The 23,538-nt window shown below is 44.7% G+C and overlaps 1 protein-coding gene across 1 annotated transcript in view; it reads left to right on the top strand.

The window, feature by feature from the left end:
- LOC115585411 (NACHT, LRR and PYD domains-containing protein 12-like) overlaps positions 1-23,538 on the top strand; it is a 36,257-nt gene that overhangs the window by 10,996 nt on the left and 1,723 nt on the right. The window contains exons 12-13 of the mRNA XM_030423755.1: positions 17,459-17,505; positions 17,740-18,028. Coding sequence (XP_030279615.1) covers positions 17,459-17,505; positions 17,740-18,028 — 336 coding nt within the window. The remainder of the gene's footprint in view (positions 1-17,458; positions 17,506-17,739; positions 18,029-23,538) is intronic.

Here is a 23,538-nt window from a genome sequence, read left to right as displayed (position 1 = left end):
AATGGAGAGGAAGGCAAAATTAACATGGAAGCTAGCTTGGAAATCATTCTCACTAAGATAAAAGATTTCCGACAAGACAATAAGCAACAACTCGAGGAAATCAAAGAAGAGATCAGCAAAACCAAAAAGAGACTCGACAAAGTAGAGGAGCATGTTTCAAACAACGAGGAAAGAATGCTGTTGCTAGAAGAAGTGACGGAGGAGCTGATACAACTTCAAGCCCACCTGGAAGAAAGAGGAGGACCAGTTGGAAAGATCCAGACGAAACAACATTAGAGTCTATTCCATTCAGAGGGGTCAGAAAACGAGTCTTTAACAATGATAGAGTTTGTTGGAAAACTGCTGAAACATGGCGGGCAGATTGGGCACTTGGACCCGACCCGTACAAGACAAAAGAGGAAATCTTAGGTACAGCGTAGTGGAAAAGGGGCTTTATGTGGGAAAATAAACAAATCAATCTGGACTAAGGCTGTCACGAATTCGATTTTAAATCAAAATCGACCGAAATTACGTCACAATCTCGCACTTAGAATTAAAAGATGGAATCGTCGATGCTGCCACGCCCACATGTCACATCCGGTTGGCTTGCCAAGCGAAAAAAAAAAAACCCCACACGTGCTGCGAGTCAACCTCCTCTAACTTAGCTACTAGCTAAGCCAGTAGCTATTAGCTACATCCAGCCAGACAATAGCATGGTGTTACACAATTCCTGTTCGGCTCCCGGACCGTGGTCGAGAAGCACAGGGGAGGTGATTTCCTCCAGGGAAGTTTGTGTTTATGTATGGGGTGAACCCTTTCACGTGTTAAGCTGGTCGGGAAATAATACAAGAGAGCTTTGCTGTATCTGGAGGAGCCGTAGCCTTTATTCACAGCCAGACTGCAGACTGTACTGTACACGTTGCTGACTCTACTACTGCTACTACCTTTCGCTTCTCCTTCCTCTCACATTCATTCACTGTCCGCACCTACACACACTACCTCACTCTTGCTCGCCCACTCACACCTTACGCACACACACCTCATGTACCGCCCTGAAAGGGGCTACGTCACTCTTACAACAATGGCAGCTGCAGATGCAGGAGACCCATCATTAGAACTTGAACCTCCTCCTCTTTCAATTAAGTCGCTGGTGTGGAAGTATTTTAGATTTCCAGTGAGTTATGTTGACAGTGTTCGCATTGTCGACAAAAAAGCCACAGTTTTTAAGCTCTGCAGAAACTAGATGGCAGGTTATTAGGGCCCGAGCAGGTAGACCTGCGAGGTCCCTATTGTTATTGGAAGGAAAGACATTTTCTTCTCCAAGTTTGACTGCAGTTTTGGATGCCTGAACATACCCAAAAACTCACCAAATTTGGAATATATGTTACATCCGGCGAAAATTGCGATCCTGCATTGTCACTGGGCGTGGTCGTGACCTGCAGGCTCTGTAGCGCCCCCTAATGTTCTTCCCTGCCTTCCACATGTGCGTAGACGAACGAAATTCGGTACGCAGATTCATCATGAGCAGACGCACAAAAAAGTCTGGGGGCACCATACTGTCACTCCAACAGGAAGTCAGCCATTTATATGTGTGGCGGCGTTTTTGTCCAATTCATGCCTACTTTGAAAATTATCTTGTCCTAGAGCTTAAACACCACAGTCTTCAAATTAACTCAGTAATTTTCTTCATGCCTTGGAGAACAAAAGTTATTAAAATCTTTCAGCTGCGACATACTTTAGTGGGCGGGGCGGTGAAAACCATTTTTTCCCCTCGTGGTCAAGCATCGAGGCTTTATAACTTCAACATACAATTTCCTATCCACACCAAACTGCTTGTAACTGTAGAGGTTGTCTCCCCAAACAAATCTCAGCATCAATACTTAGTCTGCCATTTTGCTTTTGGCCGCCATTGTGAAATATTGCCAATCTGCATACTTAAATTATCTCCTCCTACAGATGTAACACCATCGACTTCAAAGTCACTCAGTAGCATCCTCTGACCTTGAAGATGAAAAGTTATTAAAATCTTTATCCTACGTCATACCTGCTGGCCACAGTGGAGCGGGCAATTCGAATCCTTCGCCGTAAAGCATTGTGTCCTCATAACTTCTTCATACAATGTCTTATCTCGGCCAAAATGTATCAGGAATGCAGAGGAAGTCGCCCTGATGAGATCTGTGAAGTCATGAGGCGTGGCCGTGACGCGTGGGCTCTGTAGCGCCACCTATTGTGATGCCCCGCCTCCTACTAGTAACATAGAAGGACGAAAATTGTTACACAGATTCCTCATGACCGGACACACAAAAAACCCATCTGGACCCTTAGTGTCAGTCCAACAGGAAGTCAGCCATCTAGATGTGTGGCGCCGTTTTTGTCCAAATCATGCCTACTTTGAAAATGATCTTGTCCTAGAGCTTAAACACCACAGTCTTCAAATTAACTCAGTAGTTTTCTTAATGCCTTGAAGAACAAAAGTTATTGAAATCATTCAGCTGCGCCAAGGTTTAGTGGACGGGGCGGTGGAAACCATTTTGTCCTCACGCCGTCAAGCATCAAGGCTTCATAACTTTAACATACAACTTCCTATCCACACCAAACTGCTCGTAACTGTAGAGGCTGTCTCCCCGAACAAAGCTCAGTATCAATACTTAGTCTGCCATTTGGCTTTGGCCGCCATTTTGAATTATGCCAATCTTCGTACTTAAATTATCTCCTCTTACAGATGTAACACCACCGCCTTCAAAGTCACTCAGTAGCATCCTCTGACCTTGAAGATGAAAAGTTATGGAAATCTTTATCCCAAGTCATTCCTGCTGGCAGTTGCGGAGCCTGCCATAACAATCCTTCGTCATGAAGCATCAAGTCCTGATATATCCTTCATACTATTTCCTAGCTCGGCCAAATCTAGAGGGAATCTAGAGGGAGTCGCCCTGAATAGATCTGTGCATCAATGCTGTGTCATATCCATAGCGCCACCCACTGGAAACATGATGTAAGTTTTATCTCAGGCAAATCTGGTGTCCTACATGCATGTACATGAATGAAATTTGGCACGCATGTGTGTTATGATGTGTGTTATGACAAGACGCACAAATGACTAATTTACACCCACACTCTCAGTCCAACAGGAAGTGGTCTATTTAGCTTAGAAGCACATGAATTTATGGTGTACGTGATACAAGTCGCCACTAGATGGCACTGTTGTCTTTCAAGGCACATGCATCCTATCTAGATAACCTCTAAATGATTCCATTCTATTCCAGTAAGGCAGCTGCATATTCATCAGAGTTTATTGAAACTTCAAAAGGTGGCAGCATGCACTTCTTGGAATAAAAACTAGTAAACAAAGCAGAACTTAGATCAAAAGCTTGACACTGATAGACAGCCATAAATACATTTTTGAAAGAAGGCAAGTGAAGCATTATTCTACACATATTTATGTGCATTTGCAGGTAGTTTTGTCTGAATTGCACGTTACAACAGGGCATATTTGAAGGGTAATGGGTTGAGCCACATAATGGATAAGTGAGTGGTAGTGCGCCACAGCACACAATTTTCAAATAAGCCAATTTGCTAAGAATGCCATTTGCATGTTATGTCTGCCCTGTCAATGTGGCACACAACAAGATGTGTGTAGTTGTGATTCTGCCCAACTCTTCCGCGATGAACTAAGTGAATTCCACTGCGATATGAAACAACTGAGTGAGCTCTTTGGTTAAAGGCCACTACTGCAGGACGCTCGTCAAACCTGGTCACTTGACCGCTGTCCCTTTCCAAAAGGAAGAATCATATCTGGCTGCACTCCACTACCTATCTAAATGTGTGGCATTCCACTTCCATCCTCCCCTATGATGCGTTGCCTTCCTGCCTTCACGGTGACAACAGAAGGCAGTGTCTTATCTGCGCCGGCGGTCGAGTGGTTGGAGTGCATGCCACATACGCAGTGGACCCGGGTTTGAATTTAGGGCAGAGGAAGTTTATTGCAAGCCACAACCCCCCCCCCCCCCCCTGTCCCACTTCCAATCTGTTCCCTGCAAAAACACAGGTGTCCATGCCTGAATTCCAGACAAAGGCAAGGAGAAGGCCGTAACACTTCACACAATGTAACGGTGCAGAATCGATTGTCAAAACGTACCCGATTATTAAATGTTTTAGAAACCATTCGCCTGTAGTCCATTTGGATGTCTGTGGATAGCAGGAAGTTGTTCTGACTTCACCTGAAAGCGCTTAATAGTGGCAGGGGCAACCCACCGCGTTACAAACACACGTTGGGAGAAGTGGCTGACATTCACCCCCGGCGTGCACCGTCCCAAAAGCAGGCGGTTGCCGCCTCCGTGAACAACGATCGAGCGACGGGGCTTCAGCCGCGGCGCGTTTGGACAGCGGCACGCCCCCGCGTGCGCGCGGACTGTGAGGGCCCGTTCATCACTGCTCGCAGTTTTAATTTTGTTTAAGTTTCCAAATGACTGAAGATATAAGTTATTGTTACATTATGTTGTTAATAAATTTTTTAAATTTGACAATGTAGTGTGGTACATCGCAAAGGTCAGATATTATATTGCATAGCCCTAGTCTAAAAATTGTATAGAAACCTGTGTGAGTAAAAATCAAGAATCTAATCGAACCGTGACCTTAGAATCAAAAATGTTATCGAATCGAGGATTTGGAGAATCATGACACCCCTAATCTGGACAATGACTACGCACCGAGTGTGTTGAAGAAAAGGCAACAGTACAAGCTAAGAGGGTTCTGAAGGAAAAAGGAATCCACTTTCAGACACCCTTCCCAGCCAGACTTCAAGTTTTTAACACGAATGGGACACGCACCTACAACACTGTTGAGGAAGCAACGAAGGAGATGGCAGAGAAGGGGCTGCAGCTCACAGTGCTTAAACCACATGAGACGCTGCTGGAGCAGATCTGGAGGTTGTCATGGTCAGTGAGCAGCAGACGAGGACGAACACAAGCCGATTTTAGACAGAGCAGTGAGGCGCCAATATGCCTGTCCTTTTGGCGGCTCGGTCCGCGTTTTTAAACAGAGGGCGGCAAATTGGGGGTCTTTTGGTCCGCCGGTACACTTATTTACGCCTCGCCTGCTATCTAAAAACGAGGCGGAAATGTGCCGGCCTCTGCGTGAGGTGGGCGGAGGTGTCAATGACCTGCACTGTTGTGCGACCCACAGCCGAAACAGCTGATCACAGCAGTCAGTCCTTCATTTCATCCGCGGACATTAAAATGAACAACTGGACAGCTGCTGTAGTTTTGTTGTGTTAGCTTGATGATGTGTCGGCAGGCTAAGGACGGTTGCTACTTTCAAATTAAAAGCCCCCCGCTAAGAACCCAGTTCTAAACTCCAATGGGGTGCAATGTAAAGCTCTTATTTTGAAGTCAAATTCATTGTCAACTGTTCACAGCCCAACTTCGAGCTTCACGTCACATCACATGTTTACGCCTACCTCAGAGGCAGCTTTTGGAAAAGGAGGAATATTACGCCTCCGTTTTAGAAAGACAGGCCAGCACATTGCCGCCCTTACCTTTGAGCAATTGTTCCGCCTTTTCTATCTAAAAAGGGATAATGTTAACCCAGGACAATGGGGTTTCCAATGCGAACCAGTAGGAAGCAGTAGAAAGTTGGGCTGCCCAATTATACCATTGGAGGTTTGGGAGTTTAAGACCCCCTCTTTCATAGGGGAGATAGAGTAAGGTTAAGCGAAGCCTGGCCTTTCTGTTGTTCCATATGAATTTAGCATGCTTTTCATTTTCACAAAAAATTGAGTAGGAGGACATAGAGGAATCGATTGGAAAAGCTAAAGGAATTTCGGGAGAACATTCATCTTATTCATCAAGAATATTTATACAGCCTGTCATGGAGATTGGAAACAATGACCATCTATTAATTGAATCCGTTACTGTTTCGATTACTGGATCATAATTTGCAGATACTAATGTTAGGGTTGATTTTTATGCCTAGGTAAGTGAAGCTGTCCAAGACCACTTTAAACAGTGTTTGAATAGGTGGATCTGCTCTGTCAGAGTGTTTAAGGAAAAGGATAGCAGATTTTGATTTGTTGATTTTATAGCCCGATAGAGAGCCAAACGTCTTTGTAATGTCAAGCAGAAAGTGTAATGACTGATCCAAATCAGATAAAAACACATTAATGTCATCCGCAAATAGTCCAGTCTTACTCTCCATATTATTTATATTTATACCCGTAATAATTTGATTGCTCATAATGGCAATTGCCTAAGTGCTAATATTTTAGCATCAGAATTCATTAGTGAAATTGGTTGATATGACTCACATTTTGTGGTCGGTTTCCCAGGTTTTAATAATACAATTATGAGAGCATTACGCAGGGATGTAGGAAGTTCACCTGTTTGAAAGCTATCCACCAACATATCAAATAGGGGAGATATTAATTTATCTTTAAACATTTTGTATAGATCTAATGGAAGTTCATCAGGACCCAGGGCCCAGGGACAGCTCAGCTTTAGCTTCTTCACTAAGTGAAGGAATTTTAATATGGTCAAAAAATGATGGAAAGACTCAGTGGTTATAAGGGTTTCAGATGAGTATAAGTGTGAGTAATATGACTCAAAGAGATTGTTAATTTTTGCAAGGGTTGTTATCTTATCTCCATTTGTATTTATGATCTCATTTATCGTTCTCTCGTTTTGCTGTGTTTTTATTTGCCATGCCCAAAGTTTCCCTGCCTTCTCTCCCTGATCATAATAAGTCTGCTTCAGTCTGATTAGTCCTGCAGAGGCTTTATTAGTGGATAGCGCATTATATTTTGCTTTCAAAATCGCAAGTTTCTTTGTGCCTCCCTGCTATTGTTTGTATTCATTTCTAATTCAAGCTCCTTTATGTAATTTTCAAGCTCTAACATCTGTAAAAAATGCTTATTTGATTTATTTATTTATTTTTAGTATATCATATCATTTGACCTTGAATGAAGGCTTTAAAGGCCTCCCATCTTACTGCTGTAGACGTTTCAGTGGGGTTAAGACCAAAGTAGTCATCGATATTTGAACGGACAAATTCCAAAAACTTAGTGTTTTGTAACCAAAGTGGTTTTAGACACCAGATAGTCTGACCTCTAAGGTCAGCAGAAAGCAGAGTACTTGAGCAAGATTAAAGCATGGTCTGAAATCAGGATGCTCTAATACAAACATTCTTTAACTTTGGAAACAATTGTAATGGAAATGAGATAATGTTCTACACGGCTGTAGGTATTGTGGCTATCAGAGTGACATGAATATTCTTTCTTTGTTTGGTTTCTATTTCTCCAAATATCTTTTAAGTTAAGTTGGAACATAAATTGATGTATAATCTTCCTGCTTCTTGGGTGAGAAATTCACTAGCAAGGACCACACCGTCAACGATATGCGTTTAAGGATTTATTAGTGACAAAGGAAAACGAAGTGTCGAAGATCTTGGTTCTTTTGAGTTCTTCGAGTGCGTTGTGGGGATTCTTGTAGAGAATCCGCCGCCGCTCCCGGGCAGCGACGGACCCCCTCATGGATCTACGAAGGAGAGGAGAGAAAGAAGAAACAGGGAGAGATGAATGGGGTGGGGGGAGGGGCGCAGAATACGAGATCGAAGCAGAGGAGAGGGTCAGGTGGTTATTTATAGAAATACGGAAGTAGATGCTGTTGAGGTGTGGTCCTGCTCCTGAAACTTCACCAATTAAGCTTCAATTCACTAGCAAGGACCACACCGTCAACGATATGCGTTTAAGGATTTATTAGTGACAAAGGAAAACGAAGTGTCGAAGATCTTGGTTCTTTTGAGTTCTTCGAGTGCGTTGTGGGGATTCTTGTAGAGAATCCGCCGCCGCTCCCGGGCAGCGACGGACCCCCAAAAACCTCCAATTACTTGAGAAGAGATGGAGCAGATCTGAGATCTTTGAACGGATGTAGCGGTGGTACGTTTGGGAGGACCAGCGGCCCATGAGACAAATGAAGTGTTCTGGGAAGCCATTACGGGAGGCTGAAGTGGCAGCTCCGATTCTGAAGGAGTGCCCGGAGTAGTTGTCGGGCAAAATACCCTACAATGAGAGCACATGGCGAAAGTGATGGTGGAACCAGAATCGAGTAGCCACTGGGCCGGATTCGGAGATGAAGAGAGGATCTGTCATTGTTGTGAGATTTACGGGATTGCGAGAAATTTGCGCGGGTTTCGAAGGGATTCAGTGGTGATTAGACCTTGTTGAAGAAGACGGGTGTAGACGGACCAAACTGATTGGTTTTGGTTTGCTTTAAGTGGAACACCATAGTGTCGTATGAAAAGCGAGACAAGTCAGAAATGCAAGCATGACGGCTTGAGTCGAAGTGAATGGTTGAGGAGGTGAATTCGGAGTATCTGAGGAAACCAAAAAGGCAAGCAAAAACATGGCTTCCAGGGTTTGGGCGACTTGAGGAGTGCCGTACCCGGAACGGATTGTGTGGAGGCAGATTAACAGCAAGTCGGCATTAAGAGGAAGACGGCGAGGGCTTAACGAACTGTCAACGAACAGCCGGTTATTGTCTTGGAAAGAAGCTGATACCGCTAAGGTAAGCTTGGTGATGGGTGATTTGTCATGATGAATGGGCGTAAGTATCGAAAGAAGTCGTGGTGATGAGATCGAATGACGGAAAGGTTGTGTTGTATTGGTCGTGAAAGTAATGAAAGCTTTCCAAGCTGTCCAGTAGGAAGAGAGGGTCGAGGGTGATAGGCTGTGGTCGCTTATCAGGGGTATAAGCACAGGATTTACGAGTTGAATGTCGACGCCTGACCGGCGTAGGGAAGGTATCTGCGTGAGGTGCCAAGCTTCTGAACTTCTGGCATTCATTAGCGAGCTTCGGGGGCAATTCTGCTGCAAAACATCTTCCATTGTAGAAACCCCCCAAAACCGGCCTAAGGAGCAGCATCAATGTGCAGATAGATGTCGTGCGGGTGAGTCGGTTGGTCGTCGTAAAAGAAAGTGTTTCCGTTCCAATTGGTGAGAAGGTTGAGTCACGGTAGGATTTCGGCAAGGCTCGAGCTATCCAGGGAGATGGAGGTCAAGAGTGATGGGACGGAAGAAGCAATGGATGGTAGGTTGAAGATAAAGGCTCGCCCTTGGGGAATGATGCGTAAGGTGAAGTTGATGTGGCCCAGAAGGGACAGAAGTTGACGTTTGGTGCGGCGCGGGGCGCAGAAGAAGGTTCAGTTGAGCTTTCCGACCGGGAATGAAGTCTAAAACTTGTTTGTGTCAATGATTCCGAGAAACTCGAGGGATGTAGAGGGGCCCTCTGTTTTCTCTGCGACGATGGGACCACGAGGTCGGAGAAGACTGAAGTCAGGGTAACCAGGCCGGAAGCGGGTGGCGATGAGGTGGGGGGAAATTGTTAGACTGGATCCAGCTGAGGGCTTCAGGTGGGGTGTCGAAGAGTTTAGGCTGAGGTGAGCCTAACAGCAAAGTAATATGTACCACGGCAGTGGATGCTGAAGAAACAGCAGAAGTCGGGGTGAATGGGAAGGACTTTGAAAGCACTAGTCTGTTCCTGGACCTTCCTTAACTTCCTTGGCAAGCGTGCGGTCAACTGAATCTGGCTCGGTTATGGTCGACTGAAGATTTTGATTTCGAAAGAGATAGATGATTGTGTGGAAGTCCTGGGTGAAAAACCTTCTTCAAGTCCTTTATGAGAAACTAGCTTTGGCGAGGTAGGTTGTACGGGCATTCGGGGTGGGCGTGGCCCCCGCTAAAGAAGGAGTAAACGTGGAGGAAGCGGCACTGGGACACGGTGCATCCGGTACTGTTGAAGCCGTTGCAAATCGAACGACCTCCTTAGTGCATGACGGGCCTGCCTTTCTTATATACGCCTTTGATTACGGGAAGATGACATCTGTTCTGGAGGTATGGGTGCTGGTGGAGCTGCTGACGACAGGCAAGAGAAGGCTGAAGCTCTCGTTTGGTTTTTGTGCGGCTCAGTGTGGGTAGCTGTGTATAAAGTGAAATTAGTGGTTGCCTGCTGAGGGGGAAGAACGGGTGCCGGCATCCCGGTGCTGACGACCCCAGCCGAAATGAGCTGCTGGGATGGATGGAGCTGGGAGATGGAAGCTCCCTGCATCCCGGCATAGGGTGCTGGCACCCGGTGCCAGGAGCCCCGGTTGAAGCGAGGTGCTGTGGTTGCTGGAATTGGACGGCAGAGGGCACTGGCATCTTGGTGCCAGGAGACTTGGTTGAAGCGAGGTGCTGCTGTTGATGGAAACAGGAAGCAGAGGGCGCTGGCATCCCGGTGCCAGGAGCCCTGGTTGAAGCAATCTGCTGTGGTTGCTGGAAATAGGCGCCAGAGGGCGCTGGCATCTCGTTGCCAGGAGCCCCGGTTGAAGCGAGGAGCTGTGGTTGCTTGAAACAGGAAGCAGGGGTTGCTGGCATCTCGGTGCCAGGAGCCCCAGTTGAAGCGAGCTGCTGTGGTTGCTTGAAACGGAAAGCAGGGGGTGCTGGCATCTCGGTGCCGGGAGCCCCGGTTGATCAAGCTGCTGTGGTTGCTTGAAACGGGAAGCAGGGGGCGCTGGCATCTCGGTGCCGGGAGGCCCGGTTGATCAAGCTGCTGTGGTTGCTTGAAACGGGAAGCAGGGGGCGCTGGCATCTCGGTGCCAGGAGCCCCGGTTGAAGCGAGCTGCTGTGGTTGCTGGAAACAGAAAGCAGAGGGCTCTGGCATCTCGGTGCAGGGATCAGAATCAGAATCAGAATCCTTTAATGTCCCGCAGACGGGGAAATTTGTTTGTCGCAGCGGCAGAATATTACGAGAACAGAGCAATAACAAAATAGATAATAGAATAGACTCTATAATTAAAAAGAGAAAGAAAATGGAATCGAATCGATGTGTATACGTATTTACATGATGTAGTGCAAGAATGGACGGTAATTTTTTAATATACAGACCGGAGCGGTTGAAGCGAGCTGCTGTGGTTGCTGGAAACAGGAAGCAGAGGGCGCTGGCATCTCGGTGCCAGGAGCCCCGGTTGAAGCGAGCTGCTGTGGTTGCTGGACACAGGAAGCAGAGGGCGCTGGCATCTCGGTGCCAGGAGCCCTATTTGAAGCAATCTGCTGTGGTTGCTCGAAACAGGAAGCAGAGGGTGCTGGCATCTCGGTGCCAGGATCAGAATCAGAATCAGAATCCTTTAATGTCCCACGGACGGGGAAATTTGTTTGTCGCAGCAGAATATTACGAGAACAGCGCAATAGCAAAATAGACAATAGAATAGACACTATAATTAAAAAGGGGAAGAAAATAGAATCAAATCGACGTATATACACATGATGTAGTGCAAGAATTGACAGTAATTTTTATATACAGACCGGAGCCCCGGTTGAAGCGAGCTGCTGTGGTTGCTGGACACAGGAAGCAGAGGGCGCTGGCATCCCGGTGCCAGGAGCCTCCGCTGAAACAGGCTGCTGTGGTTGTTAGCAGTGGGCAGTAGGGGGCACTGGCATCCCTGTGCCAGGAGCCCCCGCAAAGTTTAGCTGCGGTGATGGCTGTAACTGGATGGCGGTGGGCACTGTGGCGTTTGCCCCTGAGGTTGTAGGTTGCTGTAGCTGATGATGATAATCCTGATAGAAGTTGGAGGGTCCTGGAATCCATCTGGGCGCTCCCTCTGGAGTGTAGTGATGCGAGAAGTGGTAGCGGAAACTCTGGAGTTGTTTGATCTGGCAGAGGATCTCTGTCTCTGCTTTTGCTGCTGCTCTTTGTTTTCTTTGGGCTGTGTTATTTGATTGTACTGTCCCTTTAACAAGAGTGTAGACGTCACTGCCTGTAGGGCTGTGCGTGATGACGTCACCTGGAAGCGATCTGGTGTTAACGGAACGAGCAGCCATGAGTTTATTATTATTTTTATTTTATTTTTTTTTCAAAGATTGGCTGTTGTGGTGGCTGGAACTGGATGGCAGTGGGCACCATGTTGTAGGTTGCTGGTGTCGATGATGAAAATCCTGATGGGGATTGGAGGGTCCTGAAATCCATCTGGGCACTCCCTTTGGAGTGGAGTGATGACGAGAGGTGGTAGCAGAAACTCTAGAGTCATTTGATCTGGCTGAGGATCACTGTCTCCACATTTGCTGCTGCACTTTCTGTTGTCTATGAGCTTTCTGCTGTCTTTGGGCTGTAGTATTTAATTGTACTGTCCCTTTTAACAGGAGCGTCGACGTCGCGGTGTGTTGCGTGCGCGTGATGACGTCACCCGGAAGAGAGCTGGTGTTGACGGAAGAAGCACACCACGCGTGTGGAGAAAGTTTGGCTTTATAGTCCATTCGGTGAAACAGAATTCATTTGTCGTTTAAAGTTTTCTGGGGAGTGGCTACTGTCCAATCGGTGACTGTAGAAGATGAAAGCCGGTCGGGGGAACTCACCGGAGCGTGGAGACGTTGAGACCGGCGAGTTGTTCGGCCGGTGTTGGCGGAACGATGGCGGGAAGCTTTGCTTCTTGGAGGTGAAGGAGTCGGCGAACTGTGGCGAACTGCAGCGACGGTGACTTTCTGTTCCGGAATTTCCTCGTCCTCTCTTTGCTGCGGAAGGAGGTGGGCTGGGAGACACGGGAGAGTCGTCGGACGAACTATGATGATCTTGGATGTTGAGGAGAGATGAACCAGGCGGGATGCGAACCATGGATGAGACGAAGTTGGTGCTCTTCGGACTCGCTCGCGCCCTAGCCGGCTGTAGGGCCACTGGAATCAGGGTCTCGGGTACAGAGGTGACGGGAAAGTTGTCGGCTTCAGATGAATGGTGATCCTGATCTCGTCTGAAAGATCGTCCCATGGGGATAGTGATACGAAGTCCATGATGAGGTGAGTAGAGCCTGATGTTGCTCGTACAAAAGTTTGGATGTGCTCGGGCGAGGCGATGTCGCGTGATCTCGTTTCTGGGTGCGAGAGCGCAGAATACGAGAGCGAAGCAGAGGAGAGGGTCAGGTGGTTATTTATAGAAATACGGAAGTAGGCGCTGTTGAGGTGTGGTCCTGCTCCTGAAACTTCACCAATTAAGCTTCAATATCTGAGCCTGAAGAACGGTCGAGTTCCGGATCGAGGGCGCAGTTGAAGTCGCCACCTATTATTATGTCTCCGTGTAATGAAGAGATTGATAAGCACAGACTATAAAAGTTTGGGTCATCATAATTGGGTCCATATAGATTAACCAGAATCAGATCTTGTTGCAGTACCGAACCCTGAATAATGATGAATCTGCCTTTAGGATCTGACACAGTTTTTTGTATGCGTAGTGGGATGGATTTATGCACAAGCACGGCTACACCTCTGGTGGTGATGAAAAGGAACAAGTTATTATTTTGCCCGGCCATCTTTTCCTTAATCGAGCTGTCACACCTGGGAGTAAGTGAGTTTCTTGTGAAAAGATGATTTTTGAGTGGTACTGTTTTAGTCTGGTCATTACTTGTTTTAGTTTGACAAATTTCCTCAGGCCTCTAACATTCCATGAGACAAGCTCCAGGTCAAAACTCCTACTCATCTACTAAATAACACCATTTCTAGGGTAGAGCCCTGTTTATAACATTTAGCCTTATCTACAAAAGCAAGCACCTTACAACTTGAAGAACTGAACACCCTTAAGAACATTAAATACCTATAAACAAAATCCCACTCCCCAACTCTCCACCTGTGACTAATCTACACAGTTATCCCCCCTCCCTGAAAAATGACTTGGTTATAGTCCCTGATCCTTAAGAAGGAGCAGAGGAATCGACTTACTGTTGATGCAGACCTATAATCCACCCTGGAGGCATCATAGTGGTCACCTTATAACTAGGGATGTCCCGATCCGATCTGGGCATTGTTCCACTTATCGGAATTTTGAAAGTGGACCTAGGCCCAATTTAAAAAAAAAAAAAATTTGCGTCAGAGCACAGACGCATGCGTACCATTACTCTGGTAAAATGTGGATAAAATGTCTGCAGGGTGAAAATAACTCAAATTAGAAAGCGAAAGCAGTCCAACGGTGACATGTAACATCTGCAGTACGACCCTTTCACGGAACTGCATTTGTTACGGCACATAAAAAAACAAACACTCAAAGAATTCAACACATTCACTCAAGCAATACAGGCAAAGACACCGAAGCAACAAACAGTCGTGGATACTTTCATAAGGAAAGAGAAATATCCTCCAGACAGCGACATGGCTGAAAAAAGGACAGAGAGGGTAATTAAATCAATCACTCTGGAAAACTAGCTCATCTCCGTGGTACACCGTGCTGTCACAGTGCAGCGTCACACACTCACCTGCTAACACCAGGAAGGTGGAGGACAATGTTGGAACAGCATAAGTTGAATAAGAAAGAGCTGTATGAAAGTATAGACTTTGTTTCAACAAAATAAAAAAACCTACTAAGGAACATTGATGCAGGTACTTTGTTTCTTAATGCAGCTGTATTAACCAGGACAATCTGAGTTCGGGCTCAGTATCGGATCAGGACCCGGTATCAGCAGATACTGAATATTAAAAGACTCAGATCGGGATCGGGGTGAAAATAACCTGATCAGGACATCTCTACTTATAACTGAAGTGAAATATGCCTATAGCATACACCGTGTTTTTTTCTCACATATATAGTTTTAAGCACATAGGAAAATGAAAGCAAATTGAAATGCCAGTTCTGAATGGTCAGTCTTTAGGATAAACACGATAGGCAGGTAATGCAGTGAGTAACAGTTTGTTCAGTGCAGCAGGTTACAGACACTCAGGATGGCTAACCAGAACTTTGTTGTCGGACCTGTTGGATGAAATCATTCACCTCCGCTGCTGTGTGAAAAAGGTTTCGGCTGCTCTGGTGGAAAATCCTCATCCTAGCCGGAAAAATGAGTCCAAAGCCGATGTTTGATTCCCGGAGCTGTTGCTTCACCCCATCATATTGTCTCCGTTGTTTCTGTACGTCTGTGGACAGGTCCGGGAAGAACATAATGTGTCTTTGCCGTTCATCACTTTTCCTCTTTAGCGCGCCGCCTTCATCACCTTCACCTTGTCTTGATAGTTGAGAAACTTCATGATGATCGTGCGGGAGGGCGTTTGGAACCTGCCGGCCCGGTAATCTGTGGGCCGACTCTATAATGATTGGACTTGGTAGTGCATCCGTACCCAAAACTTCTGACAGCCAGGTTTGAAGGAATGACCCTGTGTCTTCCCCCTCGGTTCCCTCAGGCAGGCCTATCAGTCTCAGACTGGATCGACAGTGTCTGTTTTCCAGATCATTCAGTTTCAGGGTCAGCTCATGAACTTTCTTTTTTTTTATGTGCGTTTGGCATTTTTGTAGAGAAGTTGTAATAAAATCAGCACTGGGGCAAGTGTGGACGATTGAGTGACTCTATGGCCAAATGGAAAGCAAATATGAGCCCAGTAGGTTGGAGCTCTAAATCCTGCTGCTGCTTAGGTAGACGCCATAACTGGAAGTCCGGACACGAGCTATGTTAATGGGACTGGATGCAGAGAAGGCGCTCGATTGTTCGATCTGTATCAGGTGTTAGATACATTTGGTTTCCATCATACTCTTATCGAGGCTTTCAAAGCTGTATATAATAATCCAACAGCAAGAATTAAGATAAATGGCAGCTTCGATTATTTTTACTTTGGAGTGTTCTTGTCGGCAGGGTTGTTTTAAAGTGTTATTTTTTTCTGTTGTATCTCTTCCTGTCGCTGCCAATTGAAATAAGTGATCGACAGTTCATGGAGTGGCAGAAATTAACTTCTCAATATATCTGGATGGGTAAATAAAAACAAGTAATGCAACTATCAAAAGACAGAGGAGGAATGGCACTGCCAAATGTAAAAGATTCCTACTATGCAGCTCAGATAAGAACCCTGAGTATCTGTGACCTGCAGATCAGGTGGAAGCAAACAGAAGAGGGAGGATCTGTGGGTCCACCTGTACAGGCAGACACACACCTGTAGACAGTCTTACTAATAAGAATAACCCCTGGATCAAAACAACACTAACAACCTGGCACAGAGTAGCTAGGAAAAACAATTCAAAGGGTGCAGAATACATATTACGTTGGTGTGCATATGGCATGGATTTTATTCTAAATAGAACAGACAGTAGATTTAGAACATGGATGGAAAGTGGCCTCACAGCTTACTGCTGCTGCATACATAACAGGTCTGTGAACAGTTCTGACCATCTCTAAAGGGAAGATGGTTTAGAGAAGCAGGATGTTTTCAGATACCTTCAAGTAAGACATCGATATGATACAATTCTGAAAGAGGACTTGAGAATGATATACTGAAGGTCTTTGTTTCAATTTACAAATCTGGGAGTGGAAAGAAACTAATATCTAGATTATACAAATATACGAATTGGAACACCCTGCATATTAAATGCAGACGGGACAGGGAGGGAGATCTGGTCATACTGAGGATGAATGGGAACATACTGTATTTGTAAATTACAATGGAAGACCACGACTTCACACAGCTGGCGGGAGTTTGGATGGAAAAACATGATGAGATCTTTTATAACAGCTGCTCAGAAGAGACATCGAGGCAGCAGAACAAACTGTTGGAGGACGTGAGTTCAGATATAACCATCCATTATCATTTATTCTGGGATTGTCTGAATCTTTTGTCTTACTGGCACGACACTCATGACTGTCTGGAACACATATTTAAATTACTTTACAATTTGATGTCAGCTCATTGTATTTTGGTACCATGGCATTACATACTCAATCAATAGCAGACAAATATCTAATGAAGATATTATTGATTGTAACGAGGAAGTGGATACAACCCAACACACCGACACTGGAAGACTGACAAGGAACTGTTCATGAAATCTACATCATGGAGAGACTGACGTTCACTTTAAAACTACAATCTGAGAAAGTTAAGAGATGGTGGTCAACATGGATCAGATACATGAGATCACAGAGACCTGAATTGCTTTAAGTACCTCTATTACACAGCCTGAAGTACCAGAATATTAATCTGCTGGGACAGATGGAAACTGCTGGCAGAAGGTCTTGATGGGAGAATGAGGAAGTGTGACATCTGCTGTTCAAATGTTCCTATTGTACACATTATAAAATGAAAGGCAGAGTAATTACATGGAGAATATATGTTATATAATATAGTGCATGTTTTTGTTTTGCTGTGTGTGTGTTTAATGGGGCTGAAATGATTGTGTATGTTTCTCCCTGATAAAAATGAAATGAAAAAAGATTATCATACTTTGCTTTTAATATAAAGTTTGACTCTGGTTCATTCATAAAAAGAGCAGAGGTTGCATTTTGGAGAGTTTCACTTTAAATGTTTTCATTGATTATTCAGTCAAGCAGCTTTTTATTGTTTAGTTGTTGTTTGTGAATGTTTGATGTAAAGTGTGAGTGTGTGTATGAAGTGTGTTTTATAAATGCAGCTGTTTTGTCTTCATGGTGATCTGAGTGAAGCTGTATGAAGATCATTGATGAGGAAGCTTCTGAAGGATCATTCTGACTCTGTTTCTTCCTCCAGGGTGGAACATGGTGGAGAGCAGAGGCTGAAACCTGGTGTGAGGAAGTGTAAGTGTGTGTTCACTTTGATTGATAAAAACAAGGCAGCACATGTTAAAGAAGTTTAAATCTAAAGCTTATGTATCTGCATTCAACTGTCAGTTTGAAAGAAGATCCAAAAAGATGAGTCATTGTGAAGTTTTGATCTAATTAACAGTCAGTCTGTTAATAAAACAACAAATAAACCATCAGCTGTGTTAGATGATAAACTGCTGCTGTATTGTGTCTTGTTCTCTCCATCAGATGTCTGTGAACTCACAGTGGACACAAACACAGTAAACACAAAGCTCAAACTGTCTGACAACAACAGGAGGGTGACATGGGTGTCACAGACGCAGCCATATCCTGATCATCCAGAGAGGTTTGACTTCTGGCCTCAGCTGCTGTGTAGAAATGATGTGACTGGTCGCTGTTACTGGGAGGTCGAGTGGAGAGGAGATGTTCATATATCAGTGAGTTACAGAAGAATCAGCAGGAGAGGAAACAGTGATGACTGTTTGTTTGGAGGAAATGATCAGTCCTGGAGTCTGAGGTGCTCTGATGCTGGTGGTCGTTACTCTGTCTGGCACAATAAGAGAAGTACAGACCTCTCCTTCTCCTCCACCTCCTCCTCCTCCTCCACCACCTCCTTCTCCTTCTCCTCCTCCTCCTCCTCCTCCTCCTCCTCTGTCTCTAACAGAGTAGCAGTGTATGTGGACTGTCCTGCTGGCACTCTGTCCTTCTACAGAGTCTCTGACTCACTGATCCACCTCCACACCTTCAACACCACATTCACTGAAGAACTTTATCCTGGGTTCTGGTTCTGGTCATCTGGTTCCTCAGTGACTCTGTAGGACACACACACACACACACACACACACACACACACACTGTAAATGACATTAACAGAAATGGTTCAGTTGTTTTGTCTCTTCTTGGTCAATGTGCTGCACATCAGTGGTTTTAAATCTCTTTAAATCTGTTTTGAACGTTCAGATTTCAGTTTTCTGAACTTTGTGATCTGATTGTTTTCTCACAACAATCCGCCTGTATATACAATAAAATCAGGCTGCACACACACATGCATATAGATAATCATAAAGATGATCTTTGTTCAGACAGGTTGTATTTTGTTGACGTGTCATTCATCATTGAAGTTTGTCATTTGTCTTCTGTGAGTTATTATCTGTAAATATGTGTATATGAGTGGAAAAATAGGATCTACCTTCTGAAACAACTTTGTACAGCAGCTCTGAGATGGAAAGTGACTGATGATGTTCCAGCAGTGACTCAGTGGTTTATTAACACAAATATTAAGTTAGTGCCACTTTTGCTTCAGTGGTACTACCTGAATACTTTGATTAAAATGTCCAAAACAAACAACAGTTGTTCATCGTTTGTCACTAACATTCAGGGACTGCAGGTATTATCAGTTTCATATTTCAGTGAGTTTTTAAAGAACCTTTGACCTAAAAAGAAAGATTCCAAACTGATCCAAAAGAACTTCATTGAGACCCAACTGTTTACACACATTTTCTGACAGCATGCCTCACACTCAATTTATAAAAATTACATCCGTCTAATTTTCCTTCAGGTGCGGGTCAGGCATCGGTAACAATTTATAGCGGGTCGGCTTGAAATGTAATTTGTGCTTACTGCCAGTTACCAACCAGAACAGCCCAGTGGAAACTTATGTTGTCCCACATGACAACGTACCTGAGCTGCTCTGGTGGAATGAGTGTGTTGTGTTGGTGTCCAGGTGTTTGTCCATGTGATGAGTCAGTGTGCACAGTAGGACAATTCACTTTAGAATTCTGAATGACAGAGTGTTCCTTGTGAAAACAAGATATGTTCTTCATGAAAATTGTGCCAAATGCAGAGAATTGTGTGTAGAGTTTTGAATAAAGTGTGTTTAGAGCTGCAGTTTGAGTGTAAAGCAGGAATTGTGCTTGTAGTTTAGCAGAGCTGGTTCAGGATGTTGGTGCAGGAGTTACATGTTGTGGTCATTGTGTCTCAAGTACCAGTTTTTGTGTGTAAACAATCGGGAAAAACTGTTCTGTGCAAAATGAAAAAAGACGAGGTAGATATAATATTTCTGCAAGAGACCATTTAACTGATTCTGATCATGCCAAACTTAAAAGTCAGGGCTTCAATCAGGTTTACTCAGCCTCATATAAAACAGGACACAGAAGGGGGGCAACACTGATATAGAATACAGTAATCTGTGAAAAGGTGGCAGAAATCACAAGGACAAGGCAGGAAGGTTTAATATGATCTGTGCACCTCCTGGTGCGACGTCGGGTTCTATAGACAAATCTTTGACCTGATGACTAGGAGAGCCCAGGGAACGGTGATCTGTGGTGCTGACTTCAACCTGAGACTGAACCCAAAGTGGGATGTGTCCACAATAACTGTAGGAAAAAAGGTGAGAAAGATGAAAAGAGAGATGGTATTTGTGATGTATGGAGGGAGTTCAATCACACAACTAGAGATTATTTACATCTTTTATTCCTCACCACATAAAACTTATTCAAGGATTGATTTTTGATTATTCTTGTATGTACAGTAAAGATATCGGTTCTGTAAGGTCATGTAAGACTGACTAAACTAACCTTTCTGAAACAGACATACTATGAAGTAGGGAGTAAAGCAGACAACATTCTGACATACAAGTTAAGAAAACAACAAGCAGAGAGGGTACGACATCAAATTAAAGATCCAATCACCAAACACATGAAACATGAGTTCTTTCACAGCTGTTCTGAGGAACATTACAAGATTCTGTCAGCCTGGACGGCCTGTAAGGAGACAAGTCACCTGAATCTCTGCCTGCATCTCTAAATCTCCCAACAGTTACAGAAGAGCAGACACTTAGAAATAACACTTCCAGATGTTCTACAGTTGGATCAAACAGGTTTAATAATGTCAGGAGGACTTTACATGTAATTAACCATATAAACAAAGATAATGTCGAGGCGGTCCTGTTAGACGCAGAGAAGGCGTTCCACTCTGTTGACTGGTCTTTCTTATATAACACACCAGAGAGATTCCAGTTCCACCATGATTCTGTTAGGACAATACAAGCTTTATAAACCAACAGCTAACATTCTGATTAATGGAGGATTATCAAATATTAGTGAGTTAGAAAGAGGATGTGGACAAACTCGTCCCGCTCTTATTCACCATCTTCATAGAGCTGCTGAGTCAGTGGACTAGACAGAACCAGAAGATAAAGGGGGTCCTGGTGTCTCAACAAGAACACAGAACCGCCCTGATCACAGATGATATTTGGATCTACTTGGGCCGTCCCTCTGCTTCCCCTCCAGAACTGCTCAGAACTCTGAGGGAACACGGTTTATTATCAGCTTATAAACTAAACACCAACACATCTCACATGGTGACATTTAATCCCTCTCCTCCACCACAGAGGGATTCAAAGTGAGCTGGAATCAACTCATCAAGTCAGTGAAGTACCTGCTGTGAATATTACTAATCATCTGAACATGATTATATTGTTTTAACTCTGTTATACTGCAACAGATGCAGGAAGTCTTTCATCACTTCACACATCAACTCTGTCACCTGCCTGACAGAGAGATCTCTGACCTCTCTGCTGTTTATAACATTCACGCTTCTGTAAGTCTGTTTATCATTGATATTACCTGTGGTTCTGTTAGTGCACATTCATAGGAACTCTTTATTTCTTGTGTAGTTGTATAGATTATTATTGATTATAGTACAGTTTGCACTGTGTATTTACATTGTATATATCTTGCTCTCTAGTTATGTGATGTACAGAGTGATTTTTTTTTCTTTCTTTTACTCTTGTAGACACGCTGCTGCTGTGACAAAATCATTTCCAGTCTGGGATCAATAAAGTCATTCTATTCTATATCAGAGAATTATGAGCCCCTAATTTCCTAAATCAAATCTGACCTGACAGATGGAATCTAGAGCCCTTTGTAGGATCAGGACCGAGAGTGGAAGCAATACAAATGAACATGTTACCCAGATTATTATATCTGTTCCAAAACATACCAGCAGAAACTTCAGGAATCAGACAAATGAACATCCTGATTCATCTGGCAGGGGAAGAGGCCAAGAACTCGCTGTAACACTCTTCAACTAGCAACACACAAAGGAGGCGTCTCTCTCCCCGATACTGACATCACTACCAAGCAGTGCAGATAAACATTTAGTCCACATTTACAACCCGTCTTATGAAGCCAAGTGGAAACACACAGAATGTCAGATATCTGGTGATATTCATCTACAAGCCATCATAGAGGTGCTCTGTGGCATATTAATACAAATACTGAGTCAGTGGCACACGGCACTAACTGAACTTTCTATTAAAACATCTGAAACAAACGATGGCCATTCATCATCTCACAGTAACATTCAGGGACTGCAGGTATTTTGTGTTTCAAGAAGTTTAACAGAATAGTTTTCTGATAAAGGAAGATTCTGCCTGAGATCCCAAACTGATCCAGAATAACTTCCTTTAGACTCTTTACAGCAGCTCTGAGATCTGAAGTGACTGCAGAGGCTCCAGCAGTCGCTCAGAGATCATCACGCTCCTTGAAGTGTTCTGCTGTCTGTCTGCCGTCAACATGTCGTGGATCCGTCTGAAGTGGCGTCTGCACGTTTATTCATGTGAAATGATTTTGTTCATTAACTTAATTTAGACTGAATGTTTTTATTAAAACGTCTGAAACAAACACAGCTGTTCATCACTTCACAGTAACATTCAGGGACTGCAGGTATTTTCTGTGTCATGAAACATGAGCAGTGGTTCTGTTGGACTTTGTTTGAACATGTTTCAGATGAAGGGTCGATATGAAAACACTCAGGTACGTAACTCGTGTTCTCTGATGCACTCTGAGTGTGTTTATCCAATCACAGCTCTCATTAAGCCTCAGTGTTTTCCATCAGACATCATTAAAGTGCTCCGGCGGACTCTAATGGGCTCGGTGCTGACCGGGCACGGCTTACTTTACACAACAGCAACATGTTTCCACCAATCAGAGCGCAGCATCGCTCAGGAAGCCACCACACTGTCTGCTGGACCGGGCCGGACCGGCACAGATCTCCCATGTTATTCTCTGTTTTGTCGGTGGAATAAACACTACACTACCCATGAGCCTCAGTAGCTGTTGCCATGGAGACAGTTCCATGAAATCATGACTGGATCATTGGCTGTCGTCGTGGTCGTGAGGTTCTGCTCCGACAGCAGCTGACCGGTAACAGCTGCAGGTCCATTTAGCTCATGAATTATTAATCAGCTCTGACTGTGCTGAAACTGAGCCACGCCCACTGTGTGACATCACTTCCTATCATCATCCAATCTGAGTGAAGTACACTGAGTTCTGATAAAGCCCCCCAAAGAAGGGGGAAGGGTGGAGGGCAGCAGGTGTACAGGTGGAGTCACATCATGCTAGTTGGACCGAGTCAAGTCAGGTCAGGTCCAATCAGGTGGAGTCATATCGAGTCGGGTCGGGTGGAGTCGAGTGTCAGGTGCAGTCAGGTGAGGTGGAAGAGGGTAGACTCTCTACTCTCTGTTTGTAGTCAGGTCGAGTCTGTTGGAGTTGAAAAGTTGGGGCGCATGGAGCGAGCCAGGCAGAATCGGGTGGAGTCATGTGTGGTGGAGTCAGGTCGAGTTGAGTCGGATCAGGTGTAGTTAGACTGACCCTGGATGGTCAGAGTTGAGTTGCGGTGGGCTGAGTTCGATGAAACCGAGTAGATCTGAGGTCATCTGGGTCGGGTCGAGTCGGGTCAAGTCGGGTGGAGTTCGGTTGGAGTCTAGATTCATTAGATGAAACTAGATACTGAAAGCAAATATGGCGTCTGCTCAGGGAGAATCATTCCCCCTGGTCGATATGCCAAAAACGTTCTGTTCCAGATTTACTTCCTGGTTCAGCTGCTCACTGAGCATGTGCAGAAGAGTTTCCCCTACTGGCCCCGCCCACCAGATTTTCATCCTGTGATGACATCACAGATAATGACATCACTCCTCTTATCTGAGGAAAGTTTCATAAATGTAAAACCTCCACTGATCAAAAG

The sequence above is a fragment of the Sparus aurata genome, chromosome 1 (genome assembly GCF_900880675.1).
Source record: "Sparus aurata chromosome 1, fSpaAur1.1, whole genome shotgun sequence".
Lineage (NCBI taxonomy): Eukaryota > Metazoa > Chordata > Actinopteri > Spariformes > Sparidae > Sparus > Sparus aurata.
The sequence above is the reverse complement of the archived record's forward strand: the minus strand, read 5'-3'. Positions and strand labels throughout refer to the sequence as shown.